Here is a 20,562-nt window from a genome sequence, read left to right as displayed (position 1 = left end):
GAAGATGTGGAAGAAACGAGCTAAAGGCAAGAGGGAAGATGGGTGTATGACTTGGCAACATATTTGGTGTGACATAGCAAAATGATATGGTGTGTTTATGTGGCGTGAGGTGACATATTAAAATGGCAAATAATATGATGACAAGTTTCATAGTCCAGTTAATTGAATATTTTTTAAATATTATTTTTTTAATAATTTCAAGAGTCCTATTTTGAGTTTAGGAAGTTATTAAAATAAAGAGATTATAAGATTTTATTGTTTTAAGAAAGTTCAATTTATTTTTTATTGTTTAAGAAAGTTCAATTTATTTTCTAAAGTCTTAGTTTCTTATAATTTGACATTAATTAGGATTCCTATTCTAGTTAAACTAGTTTTTCTTATGTGTTTAAGTTTTCCTAGTCTAGTTAATAAAAAATAAGTCGATATAAAGGCACGAGTCTTATCATTTGAGGAGTCAATCAATTTATCAAGTTATTAATAAAAGTTCTTAGTTGAGTTTTCTTTATGAAACATTGGTTTTTGAAACATTATTCTTGTTTATCCCTTTCGTTAGTTGAACGATATCAACCTTTAATCATCTTGTCTTAAGATAACTGGGCATGAAGAAAGTCAAGATTAGCATACTAGTTTGGAGCAACAAATCACAACATTAGTTAAAGTTGTGGAGAAACTAACAACACAATTTGATGACATGTAAGTCAACCTATTCACATCATAACCTACATGAAGAACTCCCAATCAACAAAGGACGTTTCCAATTCTTCTTAGACATATGCAACCAAAGAGAGAAGAGGTTTCTTCAAGGTCAAACCCACATTTGGAGAAGAAATCCATAATCCTAAAGAAGCAATGAAAGAGGAAGAAGAATATGTGGTAGCAAAAGAAAAGGGAGAAAAGATTGTACTATTAAAGGAGGATGAATCTCTAGAAATCACTCTGAATTTTGCATAACAACTTTAATTTCTTGAAGAAATTGAAGAATTTGAGGTGAAGAAGGAAGAACAACTTATGGATAATGAAGAATCTAAATAAATGAGCGAAATACCTTCAATTCAAGAAAACTTTCATTCTCTTTAAGAATAGGTTGAAATTAAAGATGACTACGAGTAGACTATCAATCAACTCAAAAAGGATATTTTGGATTGGATATATCTTTGAAATCAAAATTTTCATCCTCAATTTAAGGCAAAATTCAAACCTTGGTCTAATCCTTTTTTATGTTTAAATGGTACATTACATGATAAAGACTCAAAGGAAAGTCTCATTTTTTTAGTAAAGGAGAATGACAAAGGACCAAGGCATTCCAATCATGAAGGAAAAACAAGGCTAAAATATGGGAGGAAAAGAAGTTGAAAGAAGATCCAAGGTAAGAGAGAGGTTGGATGAAAAAGAAGAATGAAAACATGGAAGAAACAAGCCAAAAACAAGAGCAAGGACGGGTAGATGACATGACAACATGTTTAACATGACATGGTAAAGTGATGTGGTGTACTTATGTAGCGTGAGGTGGCATATTCATATGACAAATCATGTGGAAACAAGTTTTGTAGTTTAGTTAATTGAATATTTTATTAATTTTATTTTTCTTCTAATAATTTCAAAAGTCTTATGTAACATCCCTCCTAGAAGTGTTGTCTTCCAGAGGAAAATATTACAAATTAATATTTGAAGCAATTATTTTAAAACAAATTTTAAAATGACTTGTCGCTAAAAGCGTTCTAAAATTATTCTGAGAAAATTGAAAATCCATAAACAAACAAAAGATATATATATATATATCATATATAAAAGCTAATCAGAAAGCATATGAAAACATAGAGTAATCATATACAATTGTACAACTATTTGAAGAAGGTCAAAAGTCAATGATAACATATGGTTGTATGCATGCACCATAAACCAGAGATAATCTGCTCCAACCTAGATCTATCTTCACCAATTTGCCTCACAACTACCTCAATCACATGTACTTGTAATCATGAAAGAAAAGGAAGTGAGGGATAATAACACTTAATAAGGGGGAAAAATTAAGTAAACTATCTCATTTCCTGTTCTAAAGCATTCTCGAGACTCAATCTCACATCATAACCTCCTCAAAGAATCGAGGGGATACTCTAGTTCATTTTTTACTATTTGAGTTATTCTTAGTCCCATTTGGTGTCTATCTGATACTTTTTTGAAACTAACTACAGTGATTTAACACTTTTCTAAGTTGAGCTCTCTTATTTTCTCGCACTACACTATTTTTGAATATGAATTATACTATACTATAAGCATACTCTACTACAAGTAAACCCTACTGCGGGTCTATATCTTACTACGAACATGTCCTACTATGAATATGCCCTCCTATGAGTGGTGTAGCATAAAGTGTCTCCTCATAGTTTGTAGCATGTATGTGTACATTATCTCTTATTAATCTTATTTCTATCTAAAACTATTCATAACCCATCAGATCATACTTTTGGGATGAAGCCTAAATCCTGAGCCCTAAATTCCTTTTCTTGCTTTTTTTTTTTTTCTTTCCTTTCCTTTCCTTTCTCTCTTTTCTTCCTTTTCTTTTTCTTTCTTTCCAAAAACTATAAATTACTGTTTATGGGACTGTTCATTTGATAGGATAGTCTTTTTGTTCATGTAATTTAATAGTTCAAACTATCTCTAATTCATACAATCTATATATCATTGAAAATAGGCAGTCTTCTTATTCATGCAATTTAATAATCCAAACAGTCTCTAATTCATACTAGATATATATCATTGAAAAGAAGATTCAAAGAGCTTTCTAACAAGCTATAACAACACTCATGATTCATCAGATAAGATAGTCAAATTGTGGAATAAATTCAATAGCAAAAAACTGTATTTATTATTTATTTGATAAGACAGTCTTTTTGTTCATACAATTTAATAGTCTAAATGGTCTCTAATCCATACAAGCTATATATAATTGAAAAGAGGATTCAAAGAGATTTCCAACAAGCTATAATAACACTCATGTTTTATCAGATAAGATAGTCAAAATGTGGGATAAAATCAGTGACAAAAAACTATATTTACTATTTCTTTGGTAAAGCAGTCTTCTTGTTCATGCAATTTAATAATCTAAACGGTCTCTAATTCATAGTAGATATATATCATTGAAAAAAGGATTCAAAGAGCTTTCCAACAAGCTATAACAACACTCATGATTCATCAGAAAAGACAGTCAAAATATGGAATGAATTGAATAGCAAAAAATTGTATTTATTGTTTATTTGATAAGATAGTCTTTTTGTTCATACAATTTAATAGTCCAACGGTCTCTAATCCATACAAGTTATATATCATTGAAAAGAGGATTCAAAGAGATTTTCAACAAGTTATAACAACACTCATGATTCATTAGATAAGGTATTCAAAAAGTGGGATAAAATCAATGACAAAAAACTGTATTTACTATTTCTTTAGTAAGACAGTCTTTTTATTCATACAATTTAATAGTCCAAACGGTCTCTAATTCATACAAGCTATATATCATTAAAAACAGAATTCAAAGATCTTTCCAAAAAGTTATAATAGGACTCATGATTCATTAGATAAGATAGTTAAAATATGAGATGAAATCAATGGTAAAATTGTAAATATTATCCAACTCTTTGCTAAGAACAAAATCACACACATATATACCCCAAATGGCAAAACAATAATTCTCAACTTCAAAATCATCATTTATAACATAGAGCCAAGGAATCAAAAGTATAAAATATGAAACATGCCAAAAATGATTCCACTTATGTAGTACCCTCAAGTATGTTCTAGGGGCAATTATGTCTTTTGACCCTATTTTGAGATATTTTCCATTTTATATATATATATATATATATATATATATATATATATATATATATATATATATATATATATATATATATATATATATATATATATATAACTATATAGAGATATATAAATACAAAAAGAAAAAGAAAAAGAGATAAAAAGAAAGAGATAAAGATGTATATAAAAAGAGAAAAAACAAAAAATAAAGGAAGCTTCAAACATTTTCTATCATCTTTTCCCATCCACTCTAGCATCCAACCTCCTTCATGTTGTTTTCTTTTGTTTTGTGAAGCAAAAGGAAGGAATTATAAGGATTTTGGAAGATAAAATAAGAAGAGAAAAAAAAAGAAGCACTTTGGAAGCTTTGGTAACCAAAAGATCTCTTTCCTTTCCTTTTACCTATGATTGTATATATTTGATACATGTTATATGAATATGTTAGTGTGTTTTGGAAGCAAGACAAGGAAGAGAAAGCCAACTTGCAAAGATTGGCTTGAAACAAGGTAAAGGGTATTATCCTCGATATGTTTCATGTTTTATGTTTTTGATTCCTTGGATCTATGTTATAAATGATGATTTTGAAGTTAAGAAATGTTGTTTTGCATTTAGGGCATCTATGTATGTGATTTTGTTCATGGCAGAAAGTTGGATAATATTTATAATTTTGTTACCAATTTCGTCTCACGTTTTGGCTACCTTATATAATGAATTATGAGTGCTATTATAGCTTGTTGAAAATCTCTTTGAATTATCTTTTTAGTGATATATAGATTAGAGACCGGTTGGACTGTTAAATGGCATGAACAAAAACACTGTCTTACCAAATAAACAGTGAAAACAATTTTTTGCCACTGACTTCATCCTATGTTTTGGCTGCCTTAGCTAATGAATCGTGAGTGCTATTATATCTTTTTGGAAAGCTATTTGAATCCTCTTTCCAATGATATATAGATTGTATGAATTAGAGATCATTTGGACTGTTAAATATTATATGAACCAAAAGGACTATTTTATCAAATAAACAGAGAAGACAGTTTTTTGCCATTGAATTCATCTCATGTTTTGACTGTCTTATCTAATAAATTATGAGTGTTATTATAGCTTGTTGGAAATCTCTTTGAATCCTCTTTTCAACGATATATAGCTTGTATAAATTAGAAACCATTTGGACTGTTAACTTGTATAAACAAGAAGGCTGCCCTGTCAAATAAATAGTATTTCACAGTTTTTGGAAAGAAAGAAAGAAAGAAAGAAAAGGAGGAGAAAAAGGAAAGGAAGAAAGAAAGAAAAGAAAGGAAAAGAAAGAAGGGAGAGAAAAAGAAAAGAAGAAGAAAAACAAGAAAAGGAATTTGGGACTCAAGATTTAGGGGTCATCCCAAGAGTATGGTCTAGTAAGTTATAAATAGCTTTAGATGGAAACAAGTTTAGTAAGATATAAGACATACATGCATGCTATGAACTATGAGGGGACACTTTACACTACATCACCTATAGTAGGGTACGTCCGTAGTAGGACACTTCTAAGTAAGACATAGACCCCTAGTAGGGTTTGCTCGTAGTAGAGCATGCTCATAGTATAGCTCAGATTCAAAATGGTGTAGTGAGTGAAAGGAAGAGAGCTCGAGCTTATAAAAGTGTCAAATCTCTATAGTCAACTTCCAAAAAGTATCAAATAGACACCAGATAAGACAAAATATGACCCAAATAGTAAAGAATGAACTAAATTATCCCCTCGATTTCTTATGGAGGTTATGAATGAGGTTGAGTCCCAAAAGTGAGTTAGAACAAGAAAGGAGATAGTTTACTTAATTTTTCCCCTTACTGAGTATTCTTATCTTTCACTTTCTTTTCTTTCATGACTGCAGGTATAGGTGATCGAGGTCGTTGTGAGGCAAGGTCAGGTCAGCAAAGATAGATCCGGTTGGAGCAGGTTATCTTTGGTTTATATTACATGTATATAGTTGTATGTTCTTGTTGATTTTTGACCTTTTTGAGATGATTGTACAATTGTATATGATTACTTCATGTTTTCAGATGCTTTTAGATGAGTTTTCATATGAATATATACATCTTTTGTTTGCTTCTAGATTTTCAGTTTTCTTAAAATAATTTCTAAACACTTTTAGTGATGTGTTCATTTTAAAATATTTAAAAAAAAATAGATGCTTCGAATATTAATTCGTAATATTTCTCCTTCAGTGGGTAGTACTTCTAGGGGGGATGTTACAACTTACCTTGTTTTAAGTCAATCTTTGTCAAGTTAGCTCCCTCCTTTTTATCTTCTTTCTTTTATTACCAAAACCATCTTAAATCAACACCAAAACACATTAACATATTCATATAACATGCATCCAATGTATAGAAACATAGGTAAAGGGAAAAAAAAAATCTTTTGGTTACTAAGGCTTCTAAATGCTTCTTCTTTTTTTCCTTACTTGTCTTCCAAAACCCTTTCAAATCATCCACTTTTCTTCAAAAACTAAGCAAAAGCATGAAGAAAGCTACTATATTCTAGAAGAGATGGGAGAAGATGATGGAAAAACGCATAAAGTTTTCCTTTTTTGTTTTTTCTCTCTTTATACACACACACACACATTTGAACATTTATCTTTAAAACTAGAGATGCCTTAAAGCAAGGTCAAAAGACATAAATGTCCTTGAAACGTACTTGAGGGTATTACATCTTATTTTGAGTTTAAGAATTTTTAAATTTAGGAAATTATTAAAATAAAGAGATTTTAGGATTTTTTTTGTTTAAGAAAATTTAATTTATTTCCTTAATTTCCTAGAATTTGGAATTAATTATGATTTCTATTATAGTTAAACTAGTTTTCCTCATGTGTTTAAGTTTTCCTAGTCTAGTTAAGAAAAATAAGCTTATACAAACGCATGAGTTTTGTCATTCGGGAAGTCAATCAATTTATCATATTATTAATAAAATTTAGTTGAGTTTTCTTTACGAAACTTTGTTTTCAGAAACATTGTTCTTGTTAGTCCCTTCGTTAGTTAAATAATATCAACCTTTAATCGTCCTTGTGAACGAAATCACAACCCCAACTATGTTTGTCTTGTTTCACTCCATCGCTCCCACTATTATTCATCAGAACTTGGCTTTGATACCGATTGTTAGAGATTGAATCAAGATAAAAGAAATAAAAGATCACAGACAGTCACACAAAACAAGAAAGATTTCATGTGGTTCGGCTTAACTTTTGCCTACATCCACATTCGCACTAGGATTTTTATTGAATTAGGTTTTTGCAAGAGTGTTGCATACGTCTAATACTATTTTTAAAGAAAGCACATTAACACCTATATATATATTTAAGGTTGTCAACTTTTCCAAATATATCGTTAATAGATTTAGCTTTCAATACTTCAATCTTCCTAAATTAATAACTAGAAAATTTAGCTTTTCAAAAATAAAAAAAATATTAGACTCCATTTTTTACAATGGTAATGGTGGTGGCAATGGGGTTGAGTTGGTAGAGGTGATGCTGAGTAGAGAATAGGTCAAAACCGAAGTTGTTGTGTGAAAGATCACAATGACAACTTTGATTTTTTTTTATTTTAAGAAATAAAATAACTGTTATTCTTTTTCAAAATTAATTTTATGTTAATAAAATTAAATTTTAGATGAAAAAAAGTGATTTATTCATCGAAAGAGTGAAAAAGTATTTTTAGACCAAATCTTTTGAAAAAATGTTAATCACTCTTGATGATATTTTATAATATCATCTTTGTCATCGACAAAAACAATATCTCTATCTCTCTAACGAAAACGATGTCTTTGTCTGTGACGAAAAATCTTTGTTAGAGACAAAGACTCTAGAAAATAGGGAGAAGGGAGAAAAGGTCATCCAAAGGAGATAAGGTCGTTCGAGAGAGAGAAAGCCAGAAAAAACTTGTCAACAAATGAAAATCTAATAGGGGAAAAATGAAATTTTTTAAAGTTTAATTCTAAAAAAAATTGTTAATTTTCTAAATTTAAGAAGAAATAATACATTTTATTATTTTTAATATATTATTATTTAAATAATAATTTTATTTATAAAACTAATTTTTTCTAATAATTTAAACCATTCATATATAAAAATTTAAATTTTCGATATTTATTTAATTCAAATTTAGGTTTGCAACCATCCTCAATGGGCTTATGGCTTTTGGCCTCATAATAATAATATTAATTTAAAAATTGGACCACATAAATTGACGGGATATTAATTAAAATTGACAATAATTTTTTCGCCTAAACCATTTTAGGCAAACGTACAGTAATTTTATTTTTATAAAAAAATTTAATTTTAATTTCAAGAATACCCTCTCGGCTAATTACATCATTTTCGACTATTTACGTCACTCCCGACTAATTACGTTGAATTTGGCACAATTATTTTCAAAAATTTGATAAGTTTTGATTCGAAGATTCGGTGAGTCATGTTTAAAGGATTGAAAACATATTTGAAAATTGATAAATTTTTATTCAAATACAAATAGCAACAAAAAGATTAGCATAAACGAAGAGAATGATGAGTGCAAATGAGTAATACGTAGAGTACATAAAAAGTGCGTAGGGGTGAGTAAAAGGTTCATAGAATGCGTAGGGTGCATAAAGTGCATAAAAGATGCGTAGGATGCGTAAAGAGTGCATAAGAATTATATATAATATATAAATATTAAAAAAAACCAAATAGAAGTGCACACACTCGCGTGCACCTCTGTTTGTCTTTTTTATATTTATATATTACATAGAATTCTTACACACCTTTTGCGTACTCTATGCATCCTACGCACCGTCCGTTCACACTCACCATTCTCTTCGTTTATGTTAATTTTTATGTTTCTATCTGTATTTGAACAAAAATTTATCAATTTTTAAATATATTTTGAGTCTTTAAAATATAACTTACTTAACCTTTGAATCAGAATTTATTAAATCTTCAAAAAAATTATGTCAAATTTAACGTAATTAATAAAAAATGACATAATTAATTAAAAAGATACTCTTGAAATTAAAATTAAATTTGTTTATAAAAATAAAATTATTACACATTTGTTTAAAAAGATTTAAATAAAAAAATTATTACGATTTTAATTAATTATCCCCTGAATTGACACTCTTCACAAAATCTTTGCCCGCCTAAATCCGAACACATTTTCCACAATGTGTGGGGTCTTGTCAGATGTTGATGCCTTTGCTGTCAAGTGTCGAGTCAAAATAGTGTTAATTACCATTTACCACACAACACGGTAAGTTCTCATCGGCGCTTGGAAGGAAAACGATTGAAAATTATTGTTTTTGCCAAGGAAAAAGATGTTATTTGCTTCACCAAATTTCAAGGCCCACTAAAGCTGTCAATTATCATCACTATCATGATGATGATCGCGCACCCTCCATTAGAATCAGCCAAAATTACAGCTCATATCTCAGACGGAAACATTTTTATAGAAAGAAAAAAAAAATTATTTACTACAATAAAGAGAATAAAAGAAGAAGAAGATTAAAAGCATCAAGTCCACCTCTAATATCTCCTTATTAAGCCCAAATAACACAAATTCAATACATACATTCATATATTAAGTCATATATAATACAATCAAGCACAGCCACGTTAACAGTACATATTAAACTATATCTCTCAAAAGAAAAATAAATAATACAATAAAAGATAAAAATCTCAACAACCATGTCCTCTCTCTTTTCTCACTTTCCTGTGTACTCATTCAACAACCACCCAAGAGCAGAGAAGAGAAACAAGAACAAACAAATGAGAAAAACCCCATAAGAACATAAACAATGGACTGTCTACATGGTTCCTCCTCTGGAAGGAAAAAAAAAAGCTAGCTCAAAATGGCTCAAAAGAAGAACCCAAATGCCAAAGCCATCAAAGAGACAAAGAAAGTTGGCACAAAAACAGCAGCATCAGAAGTTGGACTTGGTGCAGGAGCATCAGCAGCTTGCACTGAAGAGAAGGCCGCTACCATCATCAGAGCCGCCATTAGCACCACAAGTACGTTCATTTTCGTTGCCTCCATTGCTTCAAGTTGATGCAATTAAAAAGCTAAAAGACTCGAACTTTCTTTGTGGAATTGAATAAATGAATCAACTTTGTGGAAAGAGTGTGGAGTTGGTGGTGACCAGGTGGGTGTATATAACGAGTGTGGAAATGAGAGAGAAATGACGTTTATTCACCCAGCCCCCCACCCAAAAAAAAGAGAGAGAGAGAGAGAGGAAGCTTTGAAGTTTTTATTAGTCTATCAATATACCCCCTTATGTATCATAAATTATTTTTGCCTCCTATCGTATTGTTAGTATTTCGTAGGATTTTATAGACTTGTTCCTTTAGGAATACTAGAAAATATTTTGTACTTTAATATAATGAAAATAGTGTTTTTAACACATTAAATGTGAAGCAGGAAAATACCAATGGAACAAAAAGCATTTATGGGTAAATTGTTATATTTGATATCTAGGGGGAGGAATATGTTAATTTAGGATACCTTAGGGGGAACGCTTGGACAACATCCCAAATTGCACGTTGGGATGTTGCTTTGTCTTGGTTGGCATACAGTTGGCTTCTGGTGTGTGTGGGTCCTTGCTTTGCTGTCTTCTTCCTTAACCTTTACTAGTTTTAACTTTTTGAGTCGAGGCTTTTAGATTTTTGTTTTCCATATCATTCTATGGTTGGTTTGAATGGAATGAAAGTTGTGAAGAGAGTGGTTTCTGGTGGATTATTCTTCTCTTTTAGGTTTGGACTTTGATTCAACAATAGTTAATTTTCTCAATTTGTTTTGTAAGATATTACAATTATTGATTATTTAATGCTGATAGGTCTACAAATAAATTCTAAATATGTGTTGGTTATGTTTTCTCTTATTGATGCTCTAATCAGTCTTGAATTTCTTTAAATAATGTACTCAAACAAATATAAGCGACGTGTGGATGCTATCATCAACCAGTTTCTTTCACACAAAGAATGATAAATCAAATTGTAAAAACACTAATTTGATCGAAAAAATTAGCATGTTTTTTTACCTATTCTTCTTATAGAGGTTAATGGCATTAATTTGTGTTGTGTTTTTTTTTTTTCCTGTTAATGTGTTTCAACTTTAAATTCCCAGTTGTATTTTTTGAACTTAAAATGTAAATGAAAGAGAAACGGTAAGTGGTTTTCTTGAAATGTGTTTGTGAGAGTGTACAAATGGATGGCTAGAATGTGTTGCCCAATTGGGCCAAAAGTTCCGGTCTGTTGTCTCCATCCATCTGAAGTGTTTTTAACTTTAACTTTGTTAATTTGATAAGCCTTCAGAATTGGTTTCAATTTTAAAATTCACCAGTAAGGACAAGTTCATGTTAAGACCAAAGAATTTATTTTAAAGCATGCCCACCCTCGTGAATCATGAGGTGGGGGTGCATGCATATCATGAAGGCTCCGTATTTTCTACTAATGTTGCGCATTGCTTTGTGGTGTGTTCATTGATAGTTGTGATGAAATTTGAATGAGTCAAGAAACCACCAAATTGTACTGCAAAAAGAATTGGTTAGACCCTTTTGCTTTGGGAGAGAAATTGGGTCATTTAACCATCAATGTAAGAGCTTGAAAGAGCAATATTTGCTAAAACTAGTAGTTGCTTCAAGAAGTTTTCATGTTTTCTTTTACTTGAGTAACTTGTAAGTCATATCAGATTGAAAATGGGTTTAGTCCCAAGTAGTTTACCAATAAATTCGAATAGAGTGATTCCACAAACCAATTAAGAACACTTTTCTATCATCAATTAAACGTATTAAATATTTGTTCATATGGACTATGTGACATTCTTGCTAGTGAAAGAGAGATTGAGTCAGTTGAGTCTTGTCAACGGACAACACTCTATTCAGTTTAATATGATAACATTGATGAGAAAGTATGCAGTTTCTTTTTGTTGATTTTTAAGTGTTCTAACCCTCATAGTAGGTGTTTGATGCTTTAAAAGAAAAAAAGGGTATAACATTAATATTATATATTTTGTATATGTAGTATGTTAGATGCCAAAATTTACACCAATATCAATACATATTTTTCCGGAGATGTTACATGAGGGATGTTATTGGAGGGTCACAGAGGATGTCTCTACAAATAACAAAAATAATGAAACAATGGAGGCAAAAATAAAGAGAGAGTTATTAAAGTGGTTGGGTTATCTGAATAAAATCTATGTTTACTGTAGTGTTATTTTACAATAAGTGCACAAAGAATAATTACAAAATTAATTGAAAGGCTTTTGGTGAGAACTCAAGGAGTGTACTTTGTGTGAGCTTAAAAATATGTAATTGAGACATTAAGAAATCCCTAAGGGAAAACTTAGTAGGATCAGAGGGTTAGAATTGCTCCAAAAGATCAATCTTGCTGCTCTATTCTTTCCATAATAATAATAACAATAAGAAGTCCACCACCCCCACACACCACACCACCCCCCCCCCCCCCCCCCCCCCCCCCTTTTTTTTCTTCTTCACCCTAAAAATGTGATGTACTTTAAAACTCATATTGTATTTGTGTGGAACCATAGCCAATACTCTCACATGGAAGATCTGCAAAAGGGGATAGATATCAATGCATTGATTCAAGAACACTGACATGATCATTGTCGATTAGTTATTACGAAATCAAAATATCAAATGCAGTAAAAATAGCTAGAATTAAAAGTTTAATAACATGATATTCATCCATGATTAACTAGGATCAAATTATGAACAACATAAATTTTCATACCATAATAGAGTTAGATAACTTACTCATGTTGGAGGCTTAACAAAAAACGGTGCATGTATTACCCTCTAATCAAGGTGATCCACACAAGGCACACATGATTAATTGATAATAAGGGGCGTTAAAAGTCTACTAAATTCCTTGAGAATGAGTGAAGAGCGTATGTAAAAGTTTTAAGGATGACAAAAATCTATACAATTGATAATACTGTTTATTTATATTCAGATTGATGAATGTGGTATTTGAATTTATAGGTTTAATATAGTTAAGACAATTGTATGACCCGTCATTTGAACGATAATTCTTAAAGAATGAATAATTGTTCATGTAATGTCAATAAATCATAATTAATTCCCTGATGAATACTTGGGATATGTGATAAGATATTGTCAGTTCATCTAATTTAATATTTATTCAATATTTAAATATTCTCTATCCAACTTGGATAAAATCACTTCTTAAATGTCTCATTTCAACTCTTTTGTTTCTAGGTTATTTGAGTTGGACTCTTAAGTGAAAAAAATCTCACTTAAGTCCAACAATTTTATAGAGCTTAAAATTATGGTGTCAAATTTCAAACACAATTCACTCTATACAACTCAAGGTCTCTAGTTCTCCTAGTCAACTTGTTTCGTGTATGAGGCATAAGTTTATTATCATGTTGGTAGTATAGGTAATTTTCGTGCATTCTAATAGTAAAGTTCAAGTTATGGCAACAAATAAGTTTAAATTTTTGCATGAAAATCGTTCCTTAAGATCAACGAGCAATTACACACGCAAAAGGAAAGGATGGAAACTTTCATATTTGCGTTCAAGGACTCCTTCTCTCTAAATCCACCCCAAATTTATTCTAAATTAAATGTTTCCTTCTTGATTCCAATGAGGCCTAACTCATCTACACAAGGGCTCTTTGTCGACCAAGGGACATGTACTAGTCTTTAATGTATGAAATTGAGTATATTAAGGAGTTCAAGATAAGAAATTGAAAAGAAAAATGTCTCCTTCCCTAAAGAGATGGAGAGAGAGAGAGTTTTAGAATGTGAAAATTTAATAAATAAAGGGTGGCTAAGGTTTTGCTCGGTTATGAATTTATATCATAACCCTAGTAGCTCCTTTATATACTTCACCCTAAGTCATTGGGTATTTGGACAAGTGGTTCAATCCCTTAATTAATATTAATTAGACATATAATTATGTTTTAAATATTTATTTCTATATATTTTCAAACATAGTTTTAGAATTCTAAATTCACCAAACTAAGGTTATTCACTTTTTGAGCTTTACACCACAATATTTCAATTGTAACAAACAACCCTTTATGTGTGTGACTTTTAAGTTTTGTAATATACTTACAATGAATAAAATTATTGATTAATCTATAATTAATCATCTCTTTTTTTCATAGAATATGAACAACCCCTAGCAAGACATTATAATCATCTAATATAATAGAAATCAACATTAAACAATGTAAAATTTCAATGGTATGATTACCATGCAATTCAATCCTTTTATCATACTGATATCTTATTAAGACTAAGACACAAAAGTAGTATTTACCTTAATTATTTAGACTTCTTGACTTAACTTTTGAGACAACGACCATGTTTAATTAGATTTAGGCATCAAAGCTAATCTAGTTTGTGGCCACAATTTTATTGGTCATAGTCATTAGTTAAATAACACCACGAGATATCTTTCTCTCATACACGAGAGTGATGAATCTTATGTTGGTTCATCATAAATTAACTAGTATGTGACATAAACTATAGAGGATTATGCAAGTCACAAATTATGTGACATAAATTAAAAACCTTAGCTGTGTTCTTTTTATGGAGGATTATGCTTATCGTGACTTTCATATAGTATCACAAACCATCTTCAAAGTTCTAGTAGCCTTTGAGCATGGTTTTAGCCTCCTTTCTCGTTCGTGCTCCGTATAGATATTAAGGTTCAAACCTATATTTGATTATAGGAGTGACTTCATAACTTATCATCATCAATAAAAGTCAAAGAAGCCAACATATAGATATATTCTACAAACACCTTATTAGTGTAAAAAATATGTTTGTAAATTAATTATCCTATAAGGTCGATCCAAAAGGGTTTTTTATGGTATGTTTGATTATTTATTAAAATTTTTTATTGTTATTCCACTTTCCGAAGACCGCAAATTCCCTACAATGGTATTAGAGTCACCCTTGAAGGATTAATTCATAAAAAGTACCTATGAATTTATTTTATTCAATTGCATAATTTTAAAATTGTTGATATCAAATTTTTTTCCATTTAAAATTGTTGGTTGATGTTTTGTCATTGCAATATGTTTAAGACCATGTAAACAACATAAAGATTGTGTTAAATTTATTAAGTTTTAGTTGCTTAAGTTTTTGCTTGATATTGTTGAAGTTTGCAAGTTATTAAAAATTCAGTTGATTGTCGATAGTTTCATATTATTGCATGAAATCATCTTCGATGTGTATTGTTGTGTGTTTTGATAGTTACTGTTGGTGTGAGAATGACATTCATGTCATATCACCTCATGCCGACAAAGGTTTATCAGATTTGGGAAAATTTTTCAACATATTACGTCATTGTAGAACTTGGACAACACTTTGCAAATAGGTGTGCTCGCGATGATGCATGATTGTTTGTTCAGCACTCAAACGAATGCAAGATTTCCTCATCACCTAGCTCTTCCTAAAGTGGCATTGTTGTCTTTGATGAATGATTGTTCATTTGTTGAAAACATGCCCGTTCTCTCGTATGTTCGTTTCATGATTTACCTCGTCGTTTACGACTCTGGAATTTTGTCAAATTTTACATACGTGAAGACGAACAACCGTTCATGAGGCCTGCGCGCTCATTCAAGGAGAAAATTACAATTTTAACCCAATTTTGTTAAATAGGGATCAAATTGCAATTTTCCAATTCTTTATGTTTGAATTGTAATTATGCAAAACTTGATAGACTAAAATGTAATTAGCACTTGAGTAAAATAATTAAAAATAATTAATTTTAATTTTGATTATGATGTATCTATGTTTGTATATGCATGAGGTCTAGTACATAGTTTAAAAACTATATGTAAATGCTTTTTATATTTATTTATTATTTTTTGTTTATAATAATTAAAATAGGACATGCGTATTTTGTCTTCTCTAAAATTTTATTGTACTTATCTTCTCATTTATCTCTTCTTGAATATAACTCAAAGTTTTTGTTTTACAAATATAAAATTAGAATAGGTTTTTTTATTATTATTATTGGAAAAATTGTAACTAAGAAACAAAATAATGTATAATTGAAGACTAAAGACAAAGGAATTATTAAAGACCGGAAGAACAGGACCTAGGTTGAACACTTAACCCCTCACGACTCAAGGGGGTTGACATTAGTTAAAATTGTATACCAATATGTTTAATTTGTATTGTAGTATGCATCTTAGGTTTTATTTTTACTAAAATTGGTGAAATCATAATAAATCTTTTAAATATATTAAAATGAAAATAATCAAATGTTTTCCAATACAATGCCTCGAGGCAAGTGTCTCTTTGTCGTAACCTTGTTTGCTAAAGTAAAGGATACACTTTACCATGTGGAAGATTGAGTGATTGTTTGTATTAGGTCTTACTTAACTAACTTATCTAGTTTGTTCATCAAAGCGAAGGTGAAAGTGTATTAGAGATAGAGTTTGGGATATGCAATTAGTGTTGCATAAGTGATATGAAGTATCTACCCTAATGAAACCAAAAATCATAATTGATATTTTACGATTGGTTCATGTATAACTGTTGAATTAGAGATAATAGAGTTTTGTCTTTGTTTTGATTAGTCTACCTAATTTGCTAATTCGAACTTGTTTGTCAAAACGTAGGAGAGAATTAAATCAGTAAGATCTTGACCAACTAGTACGTCTACTGAGATTTCCCAAGTTCAACGAAGAGAGTTGTTGGTTTGAATAAAAATAGTGAGAGTATTTATTTAATAAAAGACTATATTAAATAAATATAAAATTAAAATATAACTTTATTTTTGTTTTTTGTGGAATAGACTTAACACACAACCTAACCTTTAAAAAGAGATTTGTTTTTAAATGCAAAATATCTTAACTAATATCAACATTTACAAATTGTACTAAAAAAAAAGAAGAATCTTGTATGTTGTTAGACAAGAATCACTTATTATGCCCAAACTTGAAATGAGGAAATTTCATGTTTTTGAGAAACACAAAAATGATGCAAAACTTGTATCGAACATCATATTATTTTCGTTGTTTTGATATGCAAACAATCAGTTTTTATGATAACATATAACCGATCATTTGTGTAAGATATTTCGAGGTCATGCTTGTTAAAAGCGATATCAAGTAACAAAGGAAATCCTTAATTAGAAAATGGATGACAGAGCAAAGATTGAAACTTGCATGTTTAAATATAATTAAATTGATCGAAAGGGTCGAAAACTCTAGACTCATATATATGAATAACATGGCTTTCAACCTTGTTGTCCTTTCTCTACCTGAATCATATATTAAGTTCGTTATGGACTTTCTAGAGAATAATAGGAGAGAATTATTGATGGATTATGTGTATTTAGAGAGTTTACGAGGAGGTTAATTCAATCTCTAGGTGAATTATTGATTATGGAATAAGATTGAATGAATCAAGGCATGAAATTGCATTATTGCAGCATCAAAATTGCAATGTTGCAACATGGTATCAATAGAAACTCGATGCTACAAAATCAAGATATGAACGTCATGACGTTTAGTTGCCCCAACTTAGGTAGACTGTATATGTCGTGGCATTGAAAATTGCATGTTGCTCTTATTTTGCCCGAAAGGTTGTCTAAGGCTCATTCTAACTCTCCCTATGAACAAAATTATTGTTCTAATGATAAGAATCTAATAAATGAAAGGTTTAAGCCTTATCATGAGTGTTCTAAATTGAATTATGACATTTTAGGAATGTTTTACAAAAGGTTTCAAAAATGTTTATAATAGGTTTACTCAAAGTGTTTAAAACATGCTCATGAAATGTCTACATAAAGTAAATGTTAATATGCATGTTTTCAAAGGCAAAATATGAGTGTTTTGGTATGAAGAGGGGACTTGATCCCATAGATGAATGTAAATTAGAAAATGCTTAAGATAAAATGTTTTTACATGAAAGAAAAGTTTTCAATTTTTCAAGATAAAATGTTAGAAGTGCATAAAGGAAAAAAGAAATGGGTCAAAGCATGAGACTTCATGTAAGTGAAAGGTTTTTTGGGTTATCAAAAACTGACTAGGCAACAAATATACAATTTAAAAATTTGAAGTTAACTTGAAAGACTCGTGGATCATATTTTAGGTGAGTAGATTCATGAACATGGCAAATCAATCATAGGAGGTTTTATGGAATTCATACATGCGTTATATGATTGTTTCCAAACTTTACGTGACAAGAATATGAGTTATTCAACCCACACCGAGGTGACACCTTGGTATCCACGTGAAGTATATACTAGAAGAGGTTAAAACTGTTCACTAGAGGCTACTAGGGTTTTGTGAATGGGTTGTCCATGTAAAGGAATATGTGCTCATGCTTTAGGGTTTGTAAAAAGCAACTCTGAAATCACGAAATCGTGTTCTTATTTATGGAGAATGCCATGAATGGTCATTCATTCTTGATCCTAATTCGTAGCATTTAACATTTTTTAAGACCCTTAGGCACAAATTTGGATAAAACTTCATCTTGATTTGACTTACCATGAACGGGTGTTTATGGTCAAAGAAATAGTCAAACTAGGCTAATTCAATCCTATTGGATAAGTCAATCCAGTCTCGATTTCACCCCAATCCAAATACACCAAGATTATCACAAAATAACTGTACGCCTTAAAGTTTGAATCAAATTCTATATGTGTGTGACCTAGTAGCTTTCTATTGAACTGACAGTATTCAATTCGAATTGAATTTGAACACAAACTAAGATTAGCTCCTAATAAGGCATCATGGCCACTTGGTTGATAAAGTGTTAGCAAACTACTTAGTCTTGTTAACTACATAGTTGCGCATAATACAATCATTTCGTTAATCAATATTTCTTGAAGTTAAGACATAGACATATGTGTATCTCAGCAATTCGTCGATATGAATAATACACATTGATAACCAAATGACTTGGATTGGGCTTCAACCCAATCCCACTGTGCCCATATATTTGAGTGGTCATTGATGTCTTTTAATATTTTCATTCAAGATATCACCTTTTATATTAATCCATCATTGCCTCTATACATATGTCGATATAGTCAATCACCACTTTTATGGTTATCCCAATTATGGTGGCACTTTAGGTGACATCAAATTATACTGATCCTTATACGAGACAGTGTGGTGATCTTAAGTTTAAGGATCACATGTACTCGTGAGTTAGAAGATTTATTTCATAAACACTGAAATAATGATCCATATGAAAATCCTCTTGTTAGGTCAGTCTGATAAACATGTCTATAATGTGCACTTATATGTTGCACCAAGTTGTCAACTAACAGTTTGATATGTGAGCATTATCATCACCTTTCGATGAGGTTATTCAACACTATGATAATTTCATCATTATTACTTGTGCCCTTGGTCAAAATAATATCAAAATTATGAAAATTTTTACAATGGTCATCTAATATATTCACAGGGTTCCCATAATCAATTGTTTGATCCTCTCATCATAATTTTACCATTATAAGGGCATATTATTCATATAAACACATTATACAAACATGAATGAATAATAGTTTCCTTTTATTAATAAATTATTAAATTACAATATTATAAATATGTATATCAATTGGCTATAGGTCATTATTCTAACATTAAATACCAATGTTAATAGTGAATTGTAGCTAAATTGGCCACTTAGTTTTGAATGAGTGTTTTAACTCTGTAAGATCGGTAGACAAAAAATGATTTCAAAAAAAGAAAATGTTTTTTTTTTTTCATGTGACTTGCATAAAAATGTTTTATTTATGCATTGCATCATATCATTTACTCACAAACACTTAAACAACATAATGTTTTTGGATGTGATCTATAAGAAATAGTCTCCTCTATATTTTTTAAGTTTATACTTAAACTTTGTCGATAACTTAAGAATTAGAAAGGTCTACTATTGATTAAGTAATTATTACTCACCTTGTGGTTTTTAATATTTTCAAATAATAAGTGACCAAATGTTGTGAGAAGCAATCAACAAGAACATGAGGGGACAATGATGAAACATTGAAAATTTTAAAGTCTGATTGATGAACATGTTTCTTGTAATAATCTCACATAGATGTTAGATTTAATCAAGACTATTTATTGTTACATTGGAAAACAATTTTAAAATTATTTTAATTGAAATTCTTTTGTGCATGTCATCATTACCCTCAAAGTGAAGTTTGGATTTGAAATTCTTTCCATTGTTTTATTTGATAGATGATGAGATAAAATATTTTAAAGTTTTGAATTCCCCACACTTCCATCCATATGTATTTAAGTTATAATATTTCTAATATAAATTTTTCAAGTTTGAATCTTTTAAACGCTTTATTAAAGATGTTTAAAATGTTTTTAAATAAAGAAAGTTTACAATTAATAAATAATAAATAATTTATTTGTATTTTAAAATATTAATTTTATTAATTTTATAATATTTATATATTTTATCCTCTAATAAAAATATTTTTTAACTAATTAAATTGTGAGAAAAATATGGTTTTTGAAACTGAGAAAGTGTTAATGGGAAAAAAAAAAAAAAAAAAGCCATTGGGATATGAAATCCTTTGTCAGGTGCTCCAATCACCTGCAATAGAACACCCTGTCACTCTTACCCAAGACCCAATCCTCCAACTCAAATTAGTCTCCAAGTCTTGAACCAACAAAATTACGTTCAATCGGAGGGAAACTCATCTCACCCTCAGTTAATCATCACACGGTCACAATCACACCACCCCCATAAATTTCAATTTT

The 20,562-nt window shown here is 30.0% G+C and overlaps 1 protein-coding gene across 1 annotated transcript; it reads right to left on the bottom strand.

The window, feature by feature from the left end:
* Positions 1–9,366: 9,366 nt before the first annotated feature.
* On the bottom strand, positions 9,367–9,968 carry LOC123225270 (arabinogalactan protein 14-like). The gene has a single exon (XM_044649193.1). It carries the CDS (start codon positions 9,853–9,855, stop codon positions 9,676–9,678), a length of 180 nt encoding a protein of 59 aa, XP_044505128.1. The 5' UTR covers positions 9,856–9,968; the 3' UTR covers positions 9,367–9,675.
* Between the last annotated feature and the right edge of the window lie 10,594 nt (positions 9,969–20,562).

Source organism: Mangifera indica, chromosome 9, assembly GCF_011075055.1.
Source record: "Mangifera indica cultivar Alphonso chromosome 9, CATAS_Mindica_2.1, whole genome shotgun sequence".
NCBI lineage: Eukaryota > Viridiplantae > Streptophyta > Magnoliopsida > Sapindales > Anacardiaceae > Mangifera > Mangifera indica.
Note: the sequence above shows the minus strand (reverse complement) of the source record. Positions and strands in the feature narration are given on the sequence as shown.

What these genes read in the sequence shown, in the direction of transcription:
- LOC123225270 (XM_044649193.1), bottom strand. Translation starts at nt 9,855, where the DNA reads ATGGAGGCAACGAAAATGAACGTACTTGTGGTGCTAATGGCGGCTCTG.